Source organism: Chamaea fasciata, unplaced genomic scaffold (genome assembly GCF_029207755.1).
Source record: "Chamaea fasciata isolate MVZ Bird 193981 ecotype frontalis unplaced genomic scaffold, bChaFas1.0.hap1 SCAF_3, whole genome shotgun sequence".
In the NCBI taxonomy this organism is placed as follows: Eukaryota; Metazoa; Chordata; class Aves; order Passeriformes; family Sylviidae; genus Chamaea; species Chamaea fasciata.
The window spans coordinates 52,034,132-52,054,055 of NW_027094088.1; the positions used below are offsets into that span (position 1 = coordinate 52,034,132).

The 19,924-nt window shown below is 38.0% G+C and overlaps 1 protein-coding gene across 6 annotated transcripts in view; it reads left to right on the top strand.

The window, feature by feature from the left end:
• Positions 1-19,924, top strand: part of ADGRG6 (adhesion G protein-coupled receptor G6) — a 111,700-nt gene that overhangs the window by 24,059 nt on the left and 67,717 nt on the right. For all 6 annotated transcript variants that reach the window (XM_066178988.1, XM_066178991.1, XM_066178989.1 and 3 more), the window contains exon 3: positions 18,856-19,197. In XM_066178988.1, coding sequence (XP_066035085.1) covers positions 18,856-19,197 — 342 coding nt within the window. The remainder of the gene's footprint in view (positions 1-18,855; positions 19,198-19,924) is intronic.

Consider the following 19,924-nt stretch of genomic DNA (forward strand, 5'->3'; position numbering starts at 1 on the left):
GTTCAGGCTGAAGCAGACTTGCCAGACGATCTGAAAAGAGTTGTAAGACTGTCACCATTACTACTCTGTAGTGCAGCATAGTATCTTCAGTAGTGGAATAGGTGACCAGAGTTTCAGAAGCATTTGGATCAGGCTCGTATCACCTTTTTGTCTGCATGGCACTGCACATATGCAAGTGGTACCAGAGTGGTTCTGTCGGAAGAAATTCATTCCAGCCGACCATTGAGCACTGCCCTGCAGCTTTCACAACTGGTCCAGACTGAAGAAAATGTGCAAGCAGTTACCATCAGAGCTATTATAAGAACTTTTCCTTCATGTAGTTGTTGCAGCCTGATCATAATGACTCAATTACCACATCCTACAAAATGTTGTAATTGCTCTTAGCCCTGCGTACTGTCAGAGCCTGTTTTGGCTGTTCTGACTGAATAGTTTTGAGTCTGATTACAGGAGGTGATCCAAACTGCCGGGATGGAGAAAGGCAGTGGTCATGAGAGTCACAGGAGAGCTGTCTAGCACACCCTAAAGCTTTTCATTCTACAAATGGATCTCCAGCACTCTGTCTCACCGCAGAATATGCTGCATAATAACACTTTAAAAAAATTACAAAGAGAAAAAAATATCAGTTACTGGAAAGCTGTTTGGATGGGGAATTGAGTTGCTGTTATTAAATAAGGTTGGTTTTTCTCCCAAAAACATATTGATTTTTTTGAAACTTTAAGGCATATTAATTTTAAAGAGAAGCATCAGGATAAAAATTCTAGTTTAAGCATTTTAATGGAGAAAAAAATTGCTCTGAAAATCAAAGCAAAATTTTAAGTAATTGTTTTGAATTTTCTTCAGTATTTAAAAAAGGGTTTTAAAAAGTTTTAGAGGTAATAACAATCAAATGTTTTGACACTTATCAGAAATTACTTTTCAGAATATTTTTGAAGGTTTATTTTTTTTCCTTTTTTTTTTTTTTTGAGAAAAGACTTCCTATCTAATTATTCCTATACTACTTATTTTCAGAAGGCTGATTGCACCTATCATTTTTTAATTTTTCAGTTGACCTTTGCTGCACCAAATTAATGTCTGGATCAGCTGACCAGATATAAGGTTCATAATAGATTTAACACTTGCAGGTATTAAAACATTTCACAGCTTTTCCATCCACACTGTGGAAAAGCTGTACTGAAACTACCCTGAACCATACTGAGGAGTTCCCTGTTGGTTTGCACGCACTGCTCAGCAACTTTTGCTGAAAAACTTGCAATGATTGATGCTAGTGCCAACCACACAGCTACTAAAATAGATTTAATAGATTTCATAAGAACTAGGAGATCTGGAATAGCCTGTCTCTTAAGGAAGTAGGTACAATAATTTTTTAACTCTAGGCCAGCAGTGGTTTTGCAGACCTTGGCTTTAGGGTCCACTGGTGTAATTAGAATAAGAAGGAATACTTTCCCTAAGGAGCTCTTTGTATTGACTGTAGCTTAATTGAGCCAACAGCTGAGAGTCCTTGATAAAAAAACCCCGAAGAAAAACAATCATTAAGTTTTATTGACTGAACTCCTGACCAAAGTCAGATGACTTACCTAAAAAATCTGTCATTCTTGCCATGGGACTCTACCATAGTTCTGGGCTTAGTCACTGGCTTTTGTGGAAGAAATAATGCTATTACAGGACTATAGCAAGGTGGGTTTAGATGAACCTGACTGTAGAGTAAAATGACTATTTGGATATGCACATAGGGAGTGTGAAAGGAATTTTGCAGTTTTTCTTATCCATAGCAGTTCATGGTCATTTCACCATGGTCAGGGTGAAATGCAAGGCTTCCTTTATTTCCTGTTTATACAGGCTCTATCCTTTTTACTCTTTGCTTCTTGCTCACGGTTTTGGACTCTTTCTCCTTGTTCCTCCATCTTTGACAGCCTGTCCAGCTTAGTTCTCCTACAGCCATGGTGTTGGACTAACTTCTGCAGAGCTGTTATGAAATCACTCATGACTCATTTGTCTCTTGCTTCCATGAGTAAAATATGCCCTCTGAACAAATCTCATGGTATGGCAAGGAACACTTACCAACTTGTTAAGTATGCTGAGTTGTGTTTAAGCAGGTCTATAAAGTGGGTTCCAACCTACGCAGTGCAGCATTAATATGCCTCTTCCCAATTCCTATCAGGATGTAGTTTATCATATTCAGAAGGAAACACTATGTGAGACAGGGAGAGTCAAATGCAGCCCTCACTTTTTTCCCACTAGGCTTTGTCTGCTTTTTTTCTGATCCATTCTTCTAAGTACAATGATACGATGAGTTTGTGAGTAAAGTGGTGTTTTGCCGTGCCTTACCTTATTTTCAGTGTCTTTAGTTTTCCTTTTGGGACTCTGTGTTAGAGCCAGAACTCAACCAACAGTTATATGTTTTTAGGCCACGTCTTGCCTTTTCTGATACTACCTCTGTAAAGGTAACACATTGCCCAAAGAGGCCTTGTACTTACATTTTTCTTTCCCTCCATAAAAATACTGTGATCTGCTTCATTACAGTTTTTATTACTTCCTGCATTCAAATATATGTTAGAGGGACACGGGGCAGTGTCGTTGGAACAATTTTTCAGATTACTTCTTGTTTCCACAGATTTTTTTCTTCATTCTGTATGCCTGGTAGGAACCACCTTGAATAATGATTCAAAACTAACACTGTACATTTATTAATGAAAAGAACTAAGAAGAGCTTTCTCCACTCTGTTTCTTGGTGTTTTCTGGTTGGATAGTGTAGTCACTCATAGGTAGTATGCTTTCCATGTAAAAACTTGCAATGTTTTAATGTATTCACCTTAAGCAACTTTTATATTTCTGTTGAACTTGGTGTGTTAGGATAGTAAGGTAGGTAACTTGTTTCTATGACAGAAACTGTGCATGACCAGCACTCATGTCCCTTGATGAGGTTTTGTTATTGTCAATTACAGTTTTTCATGTTTGAGTCCAAAGGCTGTGGTCCAAATCCTGCTGTGAAAATATTTCTGTTGAGTTTTGAATGAATCCTAAGACTAGATGGTCTGGCCAAGCATGATGAAGGAAGAAAAGCTTTTAGTAAGCATTAAATGTTGAACTAAGATAAAGAGAATTAGATGTATTTTATGTGATGTTTAAATATACCTGCTTCTTCAAAACTTTTAAACATATTACCCTGAATTCCTATTTTTAAGTGTTCCTCTGCACTTCTGATAAAATGTCTAAAATATCTGGGTGAACAACAGTGAATGGAGTTCATGGTAACTTTCTACTTGACAGTCTGATAGGATGCAGATGTGGGAGATAGCCACTGTTCCCAACCAGTCTCCTCAGACTGCTTTTGTGTGCTGCACTGATGTGCTTCAGTGGCCCCTGAAGTAAATCTTCTGTGCAGGGAAATGATCACTGAGATAAACACTAAAGGAGCGGAGACTGAAGTCATTGATGAGTTCATTCATGAACTCAAGTTTACAGTTTGCAGTTTAATAGTTTACACAGCATGTGTGTACAAATTAGGCAAACAAATAATAAAAAAGAGAGCCCCAAGAACACTGCTTTATTCTAGTGTTGTATGAGGTGAGTTTAAACACCTTGCTGCTCTGCTTGGTGCGTTTTGAAGAGTCATACTGTTAACAACATGGCATGTACCATAGCAGCGGGCATATGCTTTATATTTTGCTGCATTTTTATTAATTGTCACACATGGCAAACTGCTTTTCTGTCAATCACTTTGTTCTGTAACACTGAATATTTCTCCCTGATTCTCCCTCCAAACCTTGCAGTTAACTCTTCATAATTATAAATCTGTAGTCATTGGTAAAAATATACCTACTTTTAACTATTTGCTTCTTACTTTTGTTATTGACTGTTATTACCAAGTAAATCTACATTCAGGAGGCAAAATCCCCTCCCTCTTTAAGACAAGTAGGCTTATACTCTCCTTGCTGTTATGTTTCTGTCTTTGGGCTTGCCCCATTATTTGTTCAAATGATCACTCAAAAATTACAGTACTGCAAATGTTAAAATTTTCGGTATTTGCAGAATCAGAGTAATACCTTAACTATAGTAAAAGGTAAGTAATGTGAAAGCTGTGGGAATTTTAAGCTTTCTTGGAACTTCAAAGTCGGATTTTCAATATTAGAATTTGATTAGTGTCCCTTCCATATTTATTCTTTTCACTAGGTCCAGTTTAGTCTCTGCCAGGCTTCATCACTGGAAGACCCAGGACCTATTATCCTGAAGGAGTCAATCTTTGTGGGTTTGAGAATTTCAGTAAAAGAAAACTTGCAGTCCAAGTGGGCTTCCATTCTCAGAGATGTCAAGATAATCTGTCTAGATACTCAAATTACTTTCATATTGTTATTAGTTCATATTTGGGTGCAGAGACAGAGAAAATTGATAAATGGACTCCAGCTCTAAATAAGAAGGTATCTTTTTCATTTTGGCTTTGAAATAGGCTTTCCTTGAGAGCAGTTGAAATGTAATAATAAGTGGTGTTGGAAATGGTGGTAAGAAGGAGAGTGCCACGGTCACTCGTGTATGCTGAGGTAGGTTTTGCTAAAAAGCTTAGCTGAAAAGTTGCACAGTGAGGATGTTAAGTTTTGAGATGATGACACATGTTGGCTTGCTTGAACTTCAGAGCTTTGTTGAATACAAAACAACGGCGGAGTTTAATATTTCGGGAAAATATTTTAAAAAATAATCTCAGACAGAACGAATATGGAAGCAACCCAGTACTTGGCTTTCTTTAATTGAATAGTTAAGGCAATTAATGTAGTACAATGTGTTAAAGGTCAAGTAAAGGGACAGTACTTGGTTGTAAATGTGAGTGTATAGTCATTTTTAAGAAAGAACAGTTTGTTCACTTAGTTTCATAGAAGGATGGTGCCATAAAATTTTCTCATACTCACTTCCCGTCTCATTTTAAGGAACACTGTGCACCTGTCATTATGCTTCCTAATCTTTTAAAACCTCCTTAAACAGTGTCTCCAGAGCTAACAAAATACCTTTTTCCTGTCTGCTTTATATGTAAATAACAGATCCATGAAAGAAGTTTCCTTTGCTTGATTGGCTTGGTTTGGTTTCAGAAACTGTGGAGCAAGTCAATTGTAAAACTGCAGTTTCCATTAAATGGCAAGTGCTTTAGATGTTGTTTCCAAATAATGCTGATGACTGCAGAACCATCACAGCAAATAATTTCCTTCACATGAAGCAAGTTCTGTTAAGAGTAAGAAAGCACTCTTGATATTATATTAAGCTGAATAACTTTCTGATTTTGATTTGGGGAAACAAGAAGTTTCCCCAAACAAACCAGTCTATTTTCAGGATTCCTCTTTCAGTTAAGAATTGATTTCTCATGGTATTTGAGATTTAAGCTGTCCAGTATTGTGTAACTACATGCTGTACATGTTTTTAACACAGAGACCAGTTTAACATTTTTGTAGACATGTTTACAAATATCACATCAATATCTGTAAACCTGTTCTTTAAGATGTAGAGCAGAAAAATACTAAAAACAAGACAAAGCATTTTAGAACCTAACAGAGAAGTTTTAAAGACAAACTTAGTAAAGCTTAAAATAGTTTTTCTTGCTTAAGAAGAGAGTATTTTCAGGTTTTATGTGGTAAGTAGTCATAGTTGAGAAAAAAAGACATAGTCAGTTATTTATTTCTGATCTGGTCACTGTAAATTTGGAGGTTTCTTTCAGTAAAGAAGCAAGATGCAAAAAGGGAAGTGGGGCACATAATATCCATACTCAAGGAGTTAAATGCATGTAGTTCAATCAGAATCAAAATCCTAATTTTGAATTCCATTCATCCATGGAATATTTTTCTTAAGGGAACTGGAAGAAAAAGGCTTTAGTGTTGGAAAAATCACTGGAATGTGTGGGGAGAATTTTTGATTGATTGCAGTGGGAGTTCAGCGTCTAGAGTAGTTGCAGTACTGGATGGAGGTTAGAAAAATAAATTATATTGCCCAGACTGAGAAAAAATAAAAGGTTCAGGTATAGTCACACAAAGATCAGTCATTGTAAGCGTAATGGAAGCAATAAGTAGACACTTGGCTGTTCAGTACATGACTTTGCAGTCTGTGTTCACATAGTTTTCTTTTCAGCTGTTATGTGAGGAAAAATACACCTATGTACCGGGGTAGAAATTAATAATAACATCAGTGAAGGAAATACTGTTTTGACTTAGGTATGCCAATCCCTTCCATCTTTACATGTGATAAAAACAATATGATAAGAAAGCAGTTCTAGATGCTGTGCAACTTAAATTTTTCAAAACTATAATGAATGGCTTGTTTGAGAATATAGAGCAAAAAACAGCCTTAGAGATATCAGAGTAATATTAAATGTTCAAAATGCACACGCTTCCCTACCACAATAGATATTTTTCTGCCATAATGTACATGGCATTATTCTGTTCTCATCAATGGAAAATATGGAGAAGTAATTTCTGATCTCCCTTATACTTGTGTAGCTGGACTACTTCCAGAAAGTCTCTAAATGAAGTAGGAAATTTGAAATCTTGGCTTAGCAAAGACACTCTAACCCTTCCCAGTCTCCTCACCCCTCCATTAAAGTGTACAAGAAAATACCTGATATCCTCATTGAGGACATCTTTTCAGTTTGGTCTGGGGAGTACTCACTGAATAATATGTGTTAACACTGAATATGTTATTGTCTGTGGAAGGTGAAAGAATGTCTGATTTTCTGTGATGGGGTAGAACAGAATATTTCTGCGTGTAATGGAAAAACTATTAATTTGTAATGTTAAAAAATCCCAAAGCTTTTGACTTGGATTGCTACAGCTTGCAGATCAGATGAGGCAAATATATTACCGTCAGTATCTATTTTTAATAACTTAATGAAAGGACACAGAAAACACTAAAGTACTGAAATATATATAGCCCAAATAATACTGAAATAGATACTTTGAAAACTCATGGACAGGACAAGTAATAAAACCCTTAAAATGTTTCAAAGGCTCTATATGAAATCAGTTTTGAGTTGGTGTTTCCCAGTATGTCTAGAATGCCTTGGTTTTTTATTATAATAGGGAATTCCAGTGTAAAGTAATTTTTCATAGTTTCTGGAATTTGTTAAACGACAGCAAAATGTAGTTTCAACATCTACTGCAAGAGATCCGTGTAATTAGTACCAGATTTTCTGGAATAGCTAAAAAATTATTTTAAAAAATCTTTGACACGAAATTTGCCCTGTAAACAGACAAGGCATGAAGAATTTAATTGATAAACCATACAATAACCCCATTACCTTTTTTTCTAGAGGCCTTCATAGGACTTAAAAATGATGCCTATTCAGAATACTGATAGTAGCAGCCAGAAATGACATTCCAACATTGAATCCTTGGAAAGAAAACTCTGCAACTGGACTATTGCACAGAATAAACAGTAAAAGCTTTTGAGTGCATCATGGATCAAATGGAAACTGCTTTGGATATTGGGTGTGTGTTGGGTAAAGCAGCTGATGAAATGCTGTATTTTCTACTTTCACTGCACGGAATATTCTGTTACCCAAGAATCTGATCCTAATAACACCTTTAGTCTGTTTCCAATGTATATGTAGAAGAAATATGTGCATCTGTATGACTGAGGTTTACCAAGATCACCCGTGCCCAGTTGTAACATTATTTTAACCCATGTCTGTGCAGTTTGGTGGGAACTCAAATTTCTACAAACCACTCTTCCTCACTGAAGGATTGTCAGCTGTTTTCCCACTCTTTTTTTAACTACTTCCCAGAGAACCATGACATGTTTGCTCAAGTGATACCTGAGAATATATTAAGCCATACAGCTCTTCAGTTTGTGCAGCCTGGTATTGAATCTAACTGCACCCACTGATTTACTCCAGCTGAGGGTGTGATCCTCATTGTAACAATGCAGCAGCAGAACAGCTAGGAGCCAGATCTTCTTGCTGGAGCAGACAAAAGTGCAACATTCTTGATGACCATTCTTCTTGTAAATCATAGCTCGATTCGTGATGGAGTGTGATATGTTGATTCCAGACTGAGAAACGTTATGTTACACGCAGCAACCTCACAAAAACCCCCTCACCTGTTCCCACCCTATTCCTTCCCTGAATTTTCTTTTTACTTACATGTATGCTAGCGTCTGTGCTTATTGTACTCACCTGTTACTTACTAGTTAGTGCCTTTTTAACCAGCATATCTAAACTGAACTGTCAAAACCTTTCTTTGTCCCAAACTTCTGCTACTTTGTGGAAAAAAAAATCCAACTCAGGCCAAAACTAGCAAGTCAATTCTGTTATTTTTTTAAGATTATCACAGGAATGCCAATGAAAATATTCTTAAGTTACAATGGGTGTAACACAGGATTTTCACATTACCCCCTCCCTCTGGGGGAAATCCATAACTTTGTCTACAGTGTGAACTCCACTCATATGGGTCAGGGCTGATTTACCCAGTCTGTGTGTTTGTTTCCACTTCCATTTTCATTGGCACAAAACCAAACAACTAAGGGGAAACAGGCAGTGCAGGGCCCCCACCCTGGCTCAGAATGTATTTTCTTCTATTGTAGCTGGTTCCCTCAATTTCCCAGATCAATCAAAACCTGCTGGAGTCACTGCTGTGATAAAGTCAGTTGCTGTCAGGGGGTAGGATATCTGTGCTAGAATGATCAGGAGGGGTCAGAGCTTTTTTAGTGGCAATGATAACCCACAGAAATAAATACCTAAAGAATTCCAGCATAAAATGGGGCCGGGGGCAATATTGATTGTCCTGAAACACACTGAATCTCTAATGGTCTCTGTATTGTGCTGGCCTGCCACTCAAAAGCATCAGCTCCTACCTTTCCAGGACTCTCATAAAGTTCTGGAGATCCAGCACACAACAAATACTCAAATACTGATGTCAGTACTTGGATGACTCCTTCGAGGACTGAATAGGATGTTAGTCTTGAGAAGTCAAGATGCAAGTTCCCTGAAATGTCCCGTCCAAAGTGTCAACAGCCTGCATATGAATGGTACACCTTAAACCTGTGTAAAGTTCCAGTCCATCAATGTGCCTAATGAAAAGACTAGGAATCAAGCTGTGGTTTATGTATTTATTTATGAAAAATGTAGTACACACTCTCAGTGTAGGACCATGTTACACAGTTTTGTCAAGAGGAAGTGCAAATCAGCTTCTGCCATCCTGATTTTAATGAAAAACCTGCTCCTGGATTTAGTAGTAAGTGGTTACTGCCTATGTCCATGGTAAATGCTTTCTGAGTCAGTAATTTACTATTCTCATGTCTGCTTTTCTAATCTTAAACCTGATTTGAAAATTAAGCTCTGCTCTTCCTGATTTTTTTTGGTACATTAATACTGTTACTGACCTAAAGTGTATCCTGAAAGATAATTTTGATTATCATGTTAGAAACAGGATGTAATACCACCTGTTTCTCCCAGATTTCTGTGTGGTGTTTGAACATCAAAACTAATGAGAACTACTCAATTGACTCCTATGAAAGATACACAAGATAGAGCCTTGTGCTTGGCCTCATGTGGCTTTGTCTGCTTTTCCACACATGCAGTGGCCACTTCTACTCCAGTAAATGCGATATGCCCAGGGCTGCTGTCTACCTCAGAGGCCAGGTTATGCTGTGTTTCAGGTGCACACAGTTACAAAAAACTAGGTGTCCTGGTTTGGGGAAAATTTGGAAGAAAACCCCTGAACAGGGTTCCTCTGGGAAGCAGACCTAAATGGCCCCTTCCCCTAACCAGTTTGAGAAAGAACTTCCTCGGAGAAAAGTGGAAAAAACCATTTATTTAACAAACAAAGTGCCCACAAGCATAAAAAATGAATAATATGAAAAAACAAAACCTCTCCTTCTGGAGTGAGATGGCAAATTGAGAAAGTTCTTGCAATCGGTGTAGCTTGGCTCTCTTAGTCTCTTATCAGTCCCTCTGGAGGTCCAGGCCCCAGTGGGCCACAGGTGTGAGCTCCCCACTGCTCCTCTGGGTCTTTCAGTCCAGAGCCGGTTTAAGCAATCTTAAGAAAAAGAGAAAAAAACAGTCCAGGAAGCTTCTTTGCTTTAGCTAGCTAAACTAACGAAAAGCAAAAAAGATCTCTGTCCTGCAGTCTTTCCGAGCCTTAGCTGAACGCACGCCGGAGGAAGAATGTGTAGGAGTCAGGCAGCTTTCTCAAAAACAAATTTGGCGCTTCTCCTTCTCCCCTGCTTCACACTCAGAACCAGTCTCAAAGGCACAGAACTTAATGTACAGCACAAACAGAACAGACGATTGGGGTTACAAGCATCATAAAGTCACCCTAGGGTAGCTGTATCCAGGTTACATGCTGGGAATGGCCTCTGTCCTGTGCTGGCTGCTCAGCCCTACCCAGGAGGGTTTTGGAGAAGACCTGTCTGGGCTGGCCTTCAGCTGTAGCCAGATGGGCAGGAGAATGGGATTGTGTCCACGACCAAGATGGAGCCATTAATACTGTTCCTAGACAGTTGGTTAAGATTAATGTTAAACATTAGCCATGAGGTTTACAATTTTTTACAGTTATGCATCATCAATTATTTTATTTCTGGAGTGATTCAGAAGTCCTCTTAGATACTTGGGAAAATGTCTGCACTTTCTGAGTTTTATGTTCCCTGCTTTAATAGTTTTCAGGTCAGAGTTCCACAGGCTGGTGTTGTTACGTAAGAGAAAATATTGTCTTTTATCAGTTTTCAATTTGCCAGATATAATTTCATTAATTAAGTGCTTTGTTCTTGTCTTACAAAAGAGACAAAATAATCAGTTCTAATTCCATGTGATGACAAATTTAATTTGTTAATAAACTGATAAGCAATAAGGGCTAGAGCAACAGGAAGCAGGAATAATAAGTGATTTCATAGACAACAATTACACTTTTATATTAAGTCTCTATACTGACCGTAAGGAGATTTTTTCCCTAACTTTTTATTATTCCTAGGTGTGCCAGCCGGTTCATCCATTTAAAGCATATGTTGCAGGACATAATGCATCAGCAAACGATGATGCAAGGCAAGCTGATAGGACTGGCCAGGGCATAGTACGCTCTTTGTCTCCTGGCTTCAGTGGCCAAAACCCAATTGTTGAATTATTTTGTGAGAGCACAATCTTGTCTTTCATTGAATTGTAAAAGACACTGCCAGGGTTATGTGCTATTTCCAGTCAGGAATATGGAGGCTTTAAATTCTTGCTGGGTACAAGGAGTACTATGAAGATGAGGCAATGGGAGTGATGCAGAATGAGAGTCTGGACTGAGTTTTTAGTAGTGCTTAAAATAGTGATTCCTTTAAAATCAACCAAAAGAGTCACATTTGCAAATGAAAAATAACACAGATACAAAAGGTTCTTGCTGACTACAACTTTATTGTACTTGTGCTCTGCAAAAACATCTGATTATGTGTTGCAGAAGAGTAATGTAAAGTGTCACTCATATAACGCTTTTAAAATTTTATTTTATAAAATATACTGGTAGTATTACTGATGAGTCTATGCAGGTGATTTTACAGAATAACTTGTAATGTTTATCCTGTTGGGAATTCTTTGTATTCTACAGCTATTAATAATAATTTTTAAAAAATTCAGGAATGTTTTAGAAAATTATTTAAATTTTACTGACTTACATTTTTTGATGACCCACACTACACTGCCTGGGATTTTCATGACCTGCAGTTTGACTGTTCAGTGTTTGGAGAAATTCAAAAAATCCCAAGGGTGAATTGAAGTATATTTCTCCACACCCAAACTGTCCAGCATCGAAGCCTGCTACTGATGCCTTTGCAGAGCTGAAAGTTAATGTAACATCCTACTAACAGAGGGTGCTGGGATGGGTTTGAACCCTATCCAGAGGAATAATGCTTATATTTTTAACTGGGGAGGCCAGGGATTAAACGGACACTTTTAGAAAGTCCGTGGCTGACTTAGAATTAAACCTTGCCTTTCCTGGTCTTTAGGCATGAAGTAATTTGGTAAGGAAATTCAAAGTCCGGAAGGAACAACTTCATTGTGGTTTGGTGTAAAAAATCAACCTCCTTCTCCCCTCAGATGCAATCAGCATTACTTAATTAGATGGTAATCATATTTCCATATGCATTCTCTGTGTTTGAGAGTGGATCTCTCTCTCTCCCTGAATGGGTGTTTGCCAGTGTTGGTGCAGTTATTACTCCTTTCATTGAAAGGAAAAGAAAATGGTCAGAGCTAGAGAGTATGGCACAGCCTTTCTCTCTGCTCGGGTGTGTGCTGTGCCTCCCATGGAGTTTTCAGACAGCAGCAGTTATGGAGTCGTGCTCTCCCTTTCAGCCTTGAGGGGGCTGCAAAGCTTCAAATACAGGACTCAAAGACACCATTGTGCAAGAAAGGACTTAAAAAAAATTCTGAATTTTAAGTCCGTGCTTAAATTCAAAGCATATCTATGAGGTTATAGGATTTGCTCAAGACTTTGGGGAATTTAGAGCTGTGCACGTTGTAGAAATGCTAAAGTAGGTATTGTTCCTTATGATGTTTACAAATCTGGGGGTATCTGCATTTATACACAATCACAGCCGTATTTCCAAGCAGTAGACCTCAACCCAGTAACACTGTTTGTGAAGGGGCAAACTTTTGGATACATCAGAATGAGTCTCACTTCCTTTCTATTTATTGCAGAGATAATCCTTTATTTTATTCTTAAATCTGAATGTTTAAATAAAATTAGGATTGTCTGTTTAATTTGCTAATTACAGTATCATGCAAACATTTAATTAGGTGTGGCGCATAGCAATTTTTTTATCAGCATAGTGTAGCAGAATAAAGATATTTTTTAGAGTTCATACAGCTCCTACAATTTGGAGAGTAAATAAAGGAGCAAAAATAAACCTGCCGCATCTCCTCATCTGAACCTTCCCAGACTGCACTCAATCAAAGTGTGGGTTGCACATAGAGCAGAGTACACGGTTTGGTCTGCGGAGGCCCCAGAAGAGTGCTAGGCTTCCTGTTTTGCATAAACAAATTGAATAGGTTTTATCTCATTACTAGCTTAAATGTGAGTAAGCAGAGCAGATTACTACTTTACGTTCGGAGTGAGTGATGGGACATTTCTTATTTCGTATCAATTAATATGCTCACACTTTGCACATGGACGTCTTTCTAGATCTACAGATTGCCTTTAGGCTCGAAATGGTTTTTAAGGTGAAGATAAGCTAGTGTCCAACCCTGTGCCATAGGATAGCTGTTTTCGGTTTGGTGTTTGTGTCTTGCTGGAATAACATGGGTTTGTTTGTTCTGTAGCTATTTCAGCCCACCCACATCTTGGTGGTTTGGCCCTTCCTTGTGCTTGTCTGCAGGTGTGCCCATTGCTGACCTCACTCACCCATCTATTTGCAGTCATAAATATATCTAACCTAATGCTTGGCTATATTTGTGTTGTGATATCCTTGAAATAGAAAAAAACCTGAACAATTAATTGCTTCTTACACAGAAAAACTTTCTTCCACCTAATGTTCATCAAACTGTGTTTTTTTTCATGCTGTGGCACAAAATGATTGTAAAGTTTCTCTTTGACTTTGGGCGTCACCACACACTTGCAAGTGCCTCTAATATGTCACCTGCCTCTGCTTTCTTAGTTCAAGTGACCATCCTTGTTAGTACTGCCTTTTAAAATCTATGTGAAGTGCTTAAAAGTTCTCAGATGTCAACATGAAAGCAAATTATAATTAATTTTGTACTGCTTTTTATGTCTAAAGTTCTAGGAGCCATAGCTAAGATTTGCTGCGGTTTAAAATTGACCTAGTTCTGTCAGGCAGGGGAGACTTTGTTGTTCACTTGAATATGACTAGAGTTAAAATATTTGGGTTTGTTTTGTTGGTTTTGGTTTGTTGTTTGTTTGTTTGTTTGTTTTTTCTGAAAATTCATTTCCAGAGCTACATAGATTTATTTCAGCATGTTTTCATACAAAAATTGTATCATCCACAGAGGGAAGTATATTTAATTTTTATGCCAAAATGAAATCCAACAGCATTCTGTTTTATGAAGGAACCTTTTAATGTATTTTAAAAAAATACTGGTAGTGTCAATAGAACCCACCCCAGCTGTCATTGGTACCCTGTGCTACTGCCTAAAGATGTGGAGTCGTTTACACTACTGTGGAGTCATTCCCACTAGGTGGGACATGCTGTGTGTTTCAGCTGTGGAAAGAAAGTTCCAGTGCAAAGCATAACTTAGTGTGAAAAAAACCTAGATAATGCACACACTGCAAGTATGGGCTTTTTTTCCCCACAGTGGCCTTGTTTTCATTTGATTCTAACCTTCACAAAATTTGAGTATTTAAGGCTGAAATAGACACTGTTCCAAACTGGATTTCTTCTGTGCTCTTATAAAAATTCTTGGCCAAACAGAATTTGTTGTCCAGCACTTCACCGAGGTTGGATAAGTGGAGAAATGAAAGCAGGTGGAGAGGTAGAAGTCAAAACTCATGCCTGAGAAAGAATTGCTGAGTATAATAGGACAAAATATAGGGTTTAGGGGTAAACAATGACAATGGAGAGAAGTAGAGAAGTGTGAGAAATTAGAGGAAAATATTAATTTTTGCACCGATTTTGGAGGCAAATGCTGGAATGTGTTAGTCATTCAAGAAAAAAAAAATTAAAAAGAGAAGTAAAAACGTATTGGATATTATATAAAGAATGTTTCCTTCCCAAATCTGCAGTTAGGCATTGTGGCTCTGTGTCTGGCTGTGGCTTTAGCTTCCCACAAATGACTCAGGAAAGTCGCTTTTGAAAATGTGTATTCCAGTACTTACAGTTGTCTTGATGAGTTCATGTGGTGAAATTCAGTGCTGGGACTCTAGAGAGGCAAAATCAGTGGACAGAACAAGCTGGACAATTAGTTTTGTTTCATGGAATATGAGGTTTGCATGTGCACATGACTGTCTGGAGAAATCATTAATGAATCAGAGATGTTTTCCTTAGCCCCTTAGTTTTAGGGCAGTCTTCAGATGATTCAGCATGGTGTAGGAATGACTAGGATAGGGTATTTTCTGCATCACACAAGTTAAGAGGTATGTATGTAAAATAGTCAGGAAATTCCTAGAAAGGAATGAATGGTTTCATGGTTAGGAAAACTGGCAACCGTGAGAATGGGATTCTATCCCTGCTTTTACTGATAAGTTCTTATTAAAAGTGGTCAAATTGCTTTGACCAAAATTTTCCGTTGGGCACTAAATATTAATTTTTGGATTTTCTACAGTGGGACCAGACTGTCGAAGTGCTCTCCCAGCTACAGTTTAAAGTCACTGGTAGTGTGCTTTGCACATAAAAAACCCTGTACAAAGTATTTAAGGGAAATCAGTAATTTCATTTAATTGATGAGGAACCCAAAATCTGTGGCAAGTTCTTCCATTTTTGCCCATTATCTCCATGCCATGATAGGAAAAAGCCATTTCCTCTACAGTCTATTCTGCTTCTGAAGTCAACATTTTTGAATCACTTAGATAACTTTGGTGAAAGCTCTAATTAGCTCCAGGGGAATTTATTAATTTCCCTTTTCAGTTTAGTGTTGAAGTACCACACTAAATACTTAAATATTCTCTACTATAAGAAGTATGGGTATGACACAGAAAAAAAATTGATTATGAAATGAAAATCATACTCCAGTGTATTCTCATGATGGAAACAAATTAATTGCCCAGTGAAGCTTTCAATTTAGGAAATGCTGAAATTAAGCCCTTGATTTCAGTATCTGAAAAGGGTGATCATTTTGGTTTGGGAAACAGTATGGGGGGAGAAAGAGAAAGGCCTTTATTGTATAAAATATATTTAAACAGTGAATTTCCTTTGGGCTGTGGTGGTAAAAATTACTTGACAGACTGATTCTGGATATGCGGGGCTCCTAACCAGGAATATCATAGCTAAATTCGTTCCCATTAAAATCAATAAAATATCTTGGATTGCTTCTAGAAATGTTTGTGGTGTGTATTGCAACAAGTATTCATTCTCCACAGTTCAGAACTGCTCTGGGCCAATGGAATTGCAAAATATCTGTCAGCTTTGGCTGACGTCCTAACGTTGCCACAGCAATTTTTCTCTTTAATGAGTAAAATAGGTGATGTTTATAGAAAAATGACTGTTTCATGAGAAGCTGTGCAAAACATTCCATTTAAAACCATTCTGTTTATATATAGTTTTGTTGTTTGTTTTCTTTTCTTTTTACTTACTACTGTGGACATTTGCATGAAAACAGGATATTTCTCCTTCAAATTGCAGTTATGGACAGAATAGGTACTATGCCAAAGTGGAGCAAACCCACTTAAGAAGAAAACCCAACTATTTTACTTACCAATCTGTTTATTCTGTGTATGCAAAGTTTCGAGCACTTATTTTCCTCCCTAAATTTAGGGGCTGTTTTTTTATATTAGTTCTGTAAAACCAACAAAGGAATATGGATGTAATAAAATGAGAATACATTTCTGCAAAGATTAAATTATTTTAAAAAATAAGAAATAGCATTTATGTTTTCATATTTACAGTGACATCAGGGAGAGAAGTATTTTTGTTATATGTACTAGCTTTTTCTTTTAACACAGCCTAGAAATAATGATAAATACTCAAGGGAGAGAGATAAATAGAAAAGCTGAGTCCTGTTTTTGGTTGCTGATGATCAATAGAATTAATAAATGCAAAGAACACCAGAGTTCTCGCTGATGGACAAATTTGACTTTTCCAGTCTCAGGTTGAGTGTAATATTCTACCAGTTGTGGACGTACACTTTTACTGACAAGTAGCATATTTTCTCTGGTTTGGCAATGTCTTCTAATGCCCTTAAGATTACTTTAGGTGTCCAAGGCTGAATCAGCGTACCTTAACTCCATGTTCCTTTATGTATTTACATCACTTAACACCTTAGTCCTTAGCTCTAGGTCCATCTGAGTGCCCAAGGAAAGTTGTCAACTGCCCAGAGAGCTTTGTGTCATTTGTTTCTCTAGCAGGAAAGAGAAGGAGAGTGAGTAAGGTGTGCTGCCAAATCCCCAGCCCCTGAAAGCCCTCATCCTAGCAATCACGATTCTGGTCCACAGAGCCATTCCAGGTGGATACAGCTCCAGACGGAGCCATCTTACTGGTGCTCTGCTCTGCAGAGGCTCTCTTGCCCTGGACTAAGAGCCTGCCTGCAGTGGCTTGTGGCACAGAGCATGCTTTTCCTGTTCCTCCTCCTCTCAGTCAAAGGTTGTTTTCTGAAAACTGATACCTACCTGTGCAAAATCCACTGGATGAAGTCATCATCTATTTGTACAACTGTAGGATTTATAGTCACCATACTAATAGGTAAATATTCCCTCTCTGGTTAATAAATGGAACACCCGGGTTGCAGTGCAGGTGAGCAAAGTCTTCTCTCTGTAAAGATTTGCAGGGAAATTAAAAATGGGCTGGCTTTTTTTTGTACCACACAGATCAAGTTTTCAAATTCCAGGAGCACCGCTTCTTCCCAAAGCCACTTGCAAATCTTTCTGACAATCTTTTTTCTTCATTTGAACAAATCAGCTTCCAACTGAGCTTTCCTAGTATTACCAGCCTGCGTTTGACTCTGAGACACCAAACAGTCTCTTTACCTCATTGGGGCCATATGAATTCATGCTTTGCAAATAAAAATGATAAAAACTATGTAAAATATACCTCTCGATTCTAACTGCAGGTGTAAACTGCTTTTTTGGCATGCAACTTCACAGAGTCAGGGTCCGTTTGCTTAGGCCAAACACCATTTAAATGTGACTGAAAAATATCAGGACCCTGTCTGGAAAGAAACATCAAGGGCTCTTTGTAGAAATTAGTTGCATTTATTCCTATTTTTTAACTGTTCTGTATGTAATTTACAGTCAACAACTTTTAAGTTGTTTTTAGTTTGGGCAACTAATAATGCATTTTTTTTCATCTTTGTAGGACTTGACATGGGCTTGTGGCTTGATGAAATGTTTGCAAAGCAATTCAGCATAAATGGGCCAGTTTGTTTCTTTGGTTATCTCTTGGTGATGCTCAGTTCCCACCTATTTTTTTCAGTGCTGCTTTGGCAAACTGTTACAGATTTTAGCAGCAGGCAGTTCACGGTAATTATATCATATAATACACTAAGTAAATATATGATAAATGAGCAAATGTTAACCAAACAAGAAATGCAACCCTGGGGACTGCAACTGGGCTTGAAATTTTCGTGGGTAAACACAGCAGGTGAGCAAAGGAGTATGACAAATAGGGTAAGAATTTCTTAAAGCGTGTCTGCCACAAATATGTCAATGGAGCTGATTCAGCATGGGAAGAACACGGCAATTTACTGTTGATTCAAAAGCCAGTAGCTCACTGCTACCCTTCTGGGTGATGTGGAATGCATCAGCTGGAAATGCAGATGACTAACCTTCAGGGACTGCTGCTTCTGCTGCTCGTCAGGCCAACTCTTGTGCTGCTCCTTTCCAGGGACACTTCTCTGGAAACAATAGCCTGTCATAGAGCTGCTGGGATAACCTACAGTCAGCATTAGACTAGCAGCCAAAAATGTGAATGATACCAGTTGTCTCTTTAGAATTTGTCTTTCCGAATTGAAAAACATTGCGTTTACTTTGCCTTTATCAGGCCAACATACATGGTAAATATATATATCATGCACAAATTATTGTTTAGCAATATAATGTATATTTTTTTGCTATAGGATTTCTTACATCGAATATGCTTTTGTTATACTATTTCTCCAACGTTTTCCCCCCTAGAAACAAAGCCTTTTTCTCCCTTTCTTCCTCCCATCTCTACTTTTCTGCATAGAAACACATTTAGTTATTGTGTTGATGGTTACTTTACTCTTAAGGTACATTTCTGCCTGACCTCCAGCTTTTCTCTGTTTTTTATCTTCAGCTTATGGATGCTATGACTGTAGGACCGTGCTGACTGACCCCTCTGGAGTTTTCACTTCTCCCTGCTTCCCCAGTGACTATCCCAACAGCCAAGCATGCAAGTGGATCATCCGAGCACCTCATGGATATATCATACAGCTAACATTTATTGACTTTGACATTGAAGAAGCTCCAGGCTGCATTTATGATTCACTGACATTAGACAATGGAGAAAGCCCAATGAACCTTTGTGGCATCACTGCCAAGGGATTATCCTATAATTCTACCGGAAATGAAATGATTGTGTCATTTAAAAGCGACTTCAGTATCCAGAAGAAAGGTTTTAATGCCAGCTATGTACGAAGTAAGTAAGTCCAAAGCATTTAATCCCATTATAGATGTTATAAGAAAATGTCCTATAATGATTAGAATGACACTTCCCAAAGGAATCAAGCCCTCCATGAGAAGAAAATGAATGGGTGAGGCTGCACTTTACAGGGTTGTCTTGTATCTTTTATTAGCTAATTTATTTTTCTTTGAATCAAAATTATTTTATTTCAGGACGTGACAAGAAGCATGTTAGAAAATCTTATCACATGCCAAGATTTCAGTCCTAACAGTTCTCTCCCTGTCAATTTATGCTGGAGGATTTGGAAGCAAGATACATGTCCTTCAGGTCAGCACGCCTGCGGGGGGGGGGCGTAGAAACCTAAAGGAGAGCACGAGAGGGAGCTTAGTTGAGCCAGAAAGATCAGTGTGGACCTCTGGCCCAGTGTAACTCCCAGAAGTGGGGAGAAGCTTGTGCAGAAAGCAGAACTTCTCAGAGTTCATCCAGCCTCTGGAACAAACTCCCAGTGTTGAACTGACATTGCAAAATGGCTACCTGTCATTCCAGTTCCTTGACCTTTCTTTCCCTTCCCTAAATATGTAACAATGGTTTTAAAAAGATACTCATGCTTTTTTCCCTAGAAAATAAGCATACAAATAATTTCTAATTGGTGTTTGGCTTTTAGTTCAGAGCACTAATTAGAATTAATTAGACAGTAAATTAGACTGTAATGGGCAGTGAGGGAACAAAGGGCATTAGGACA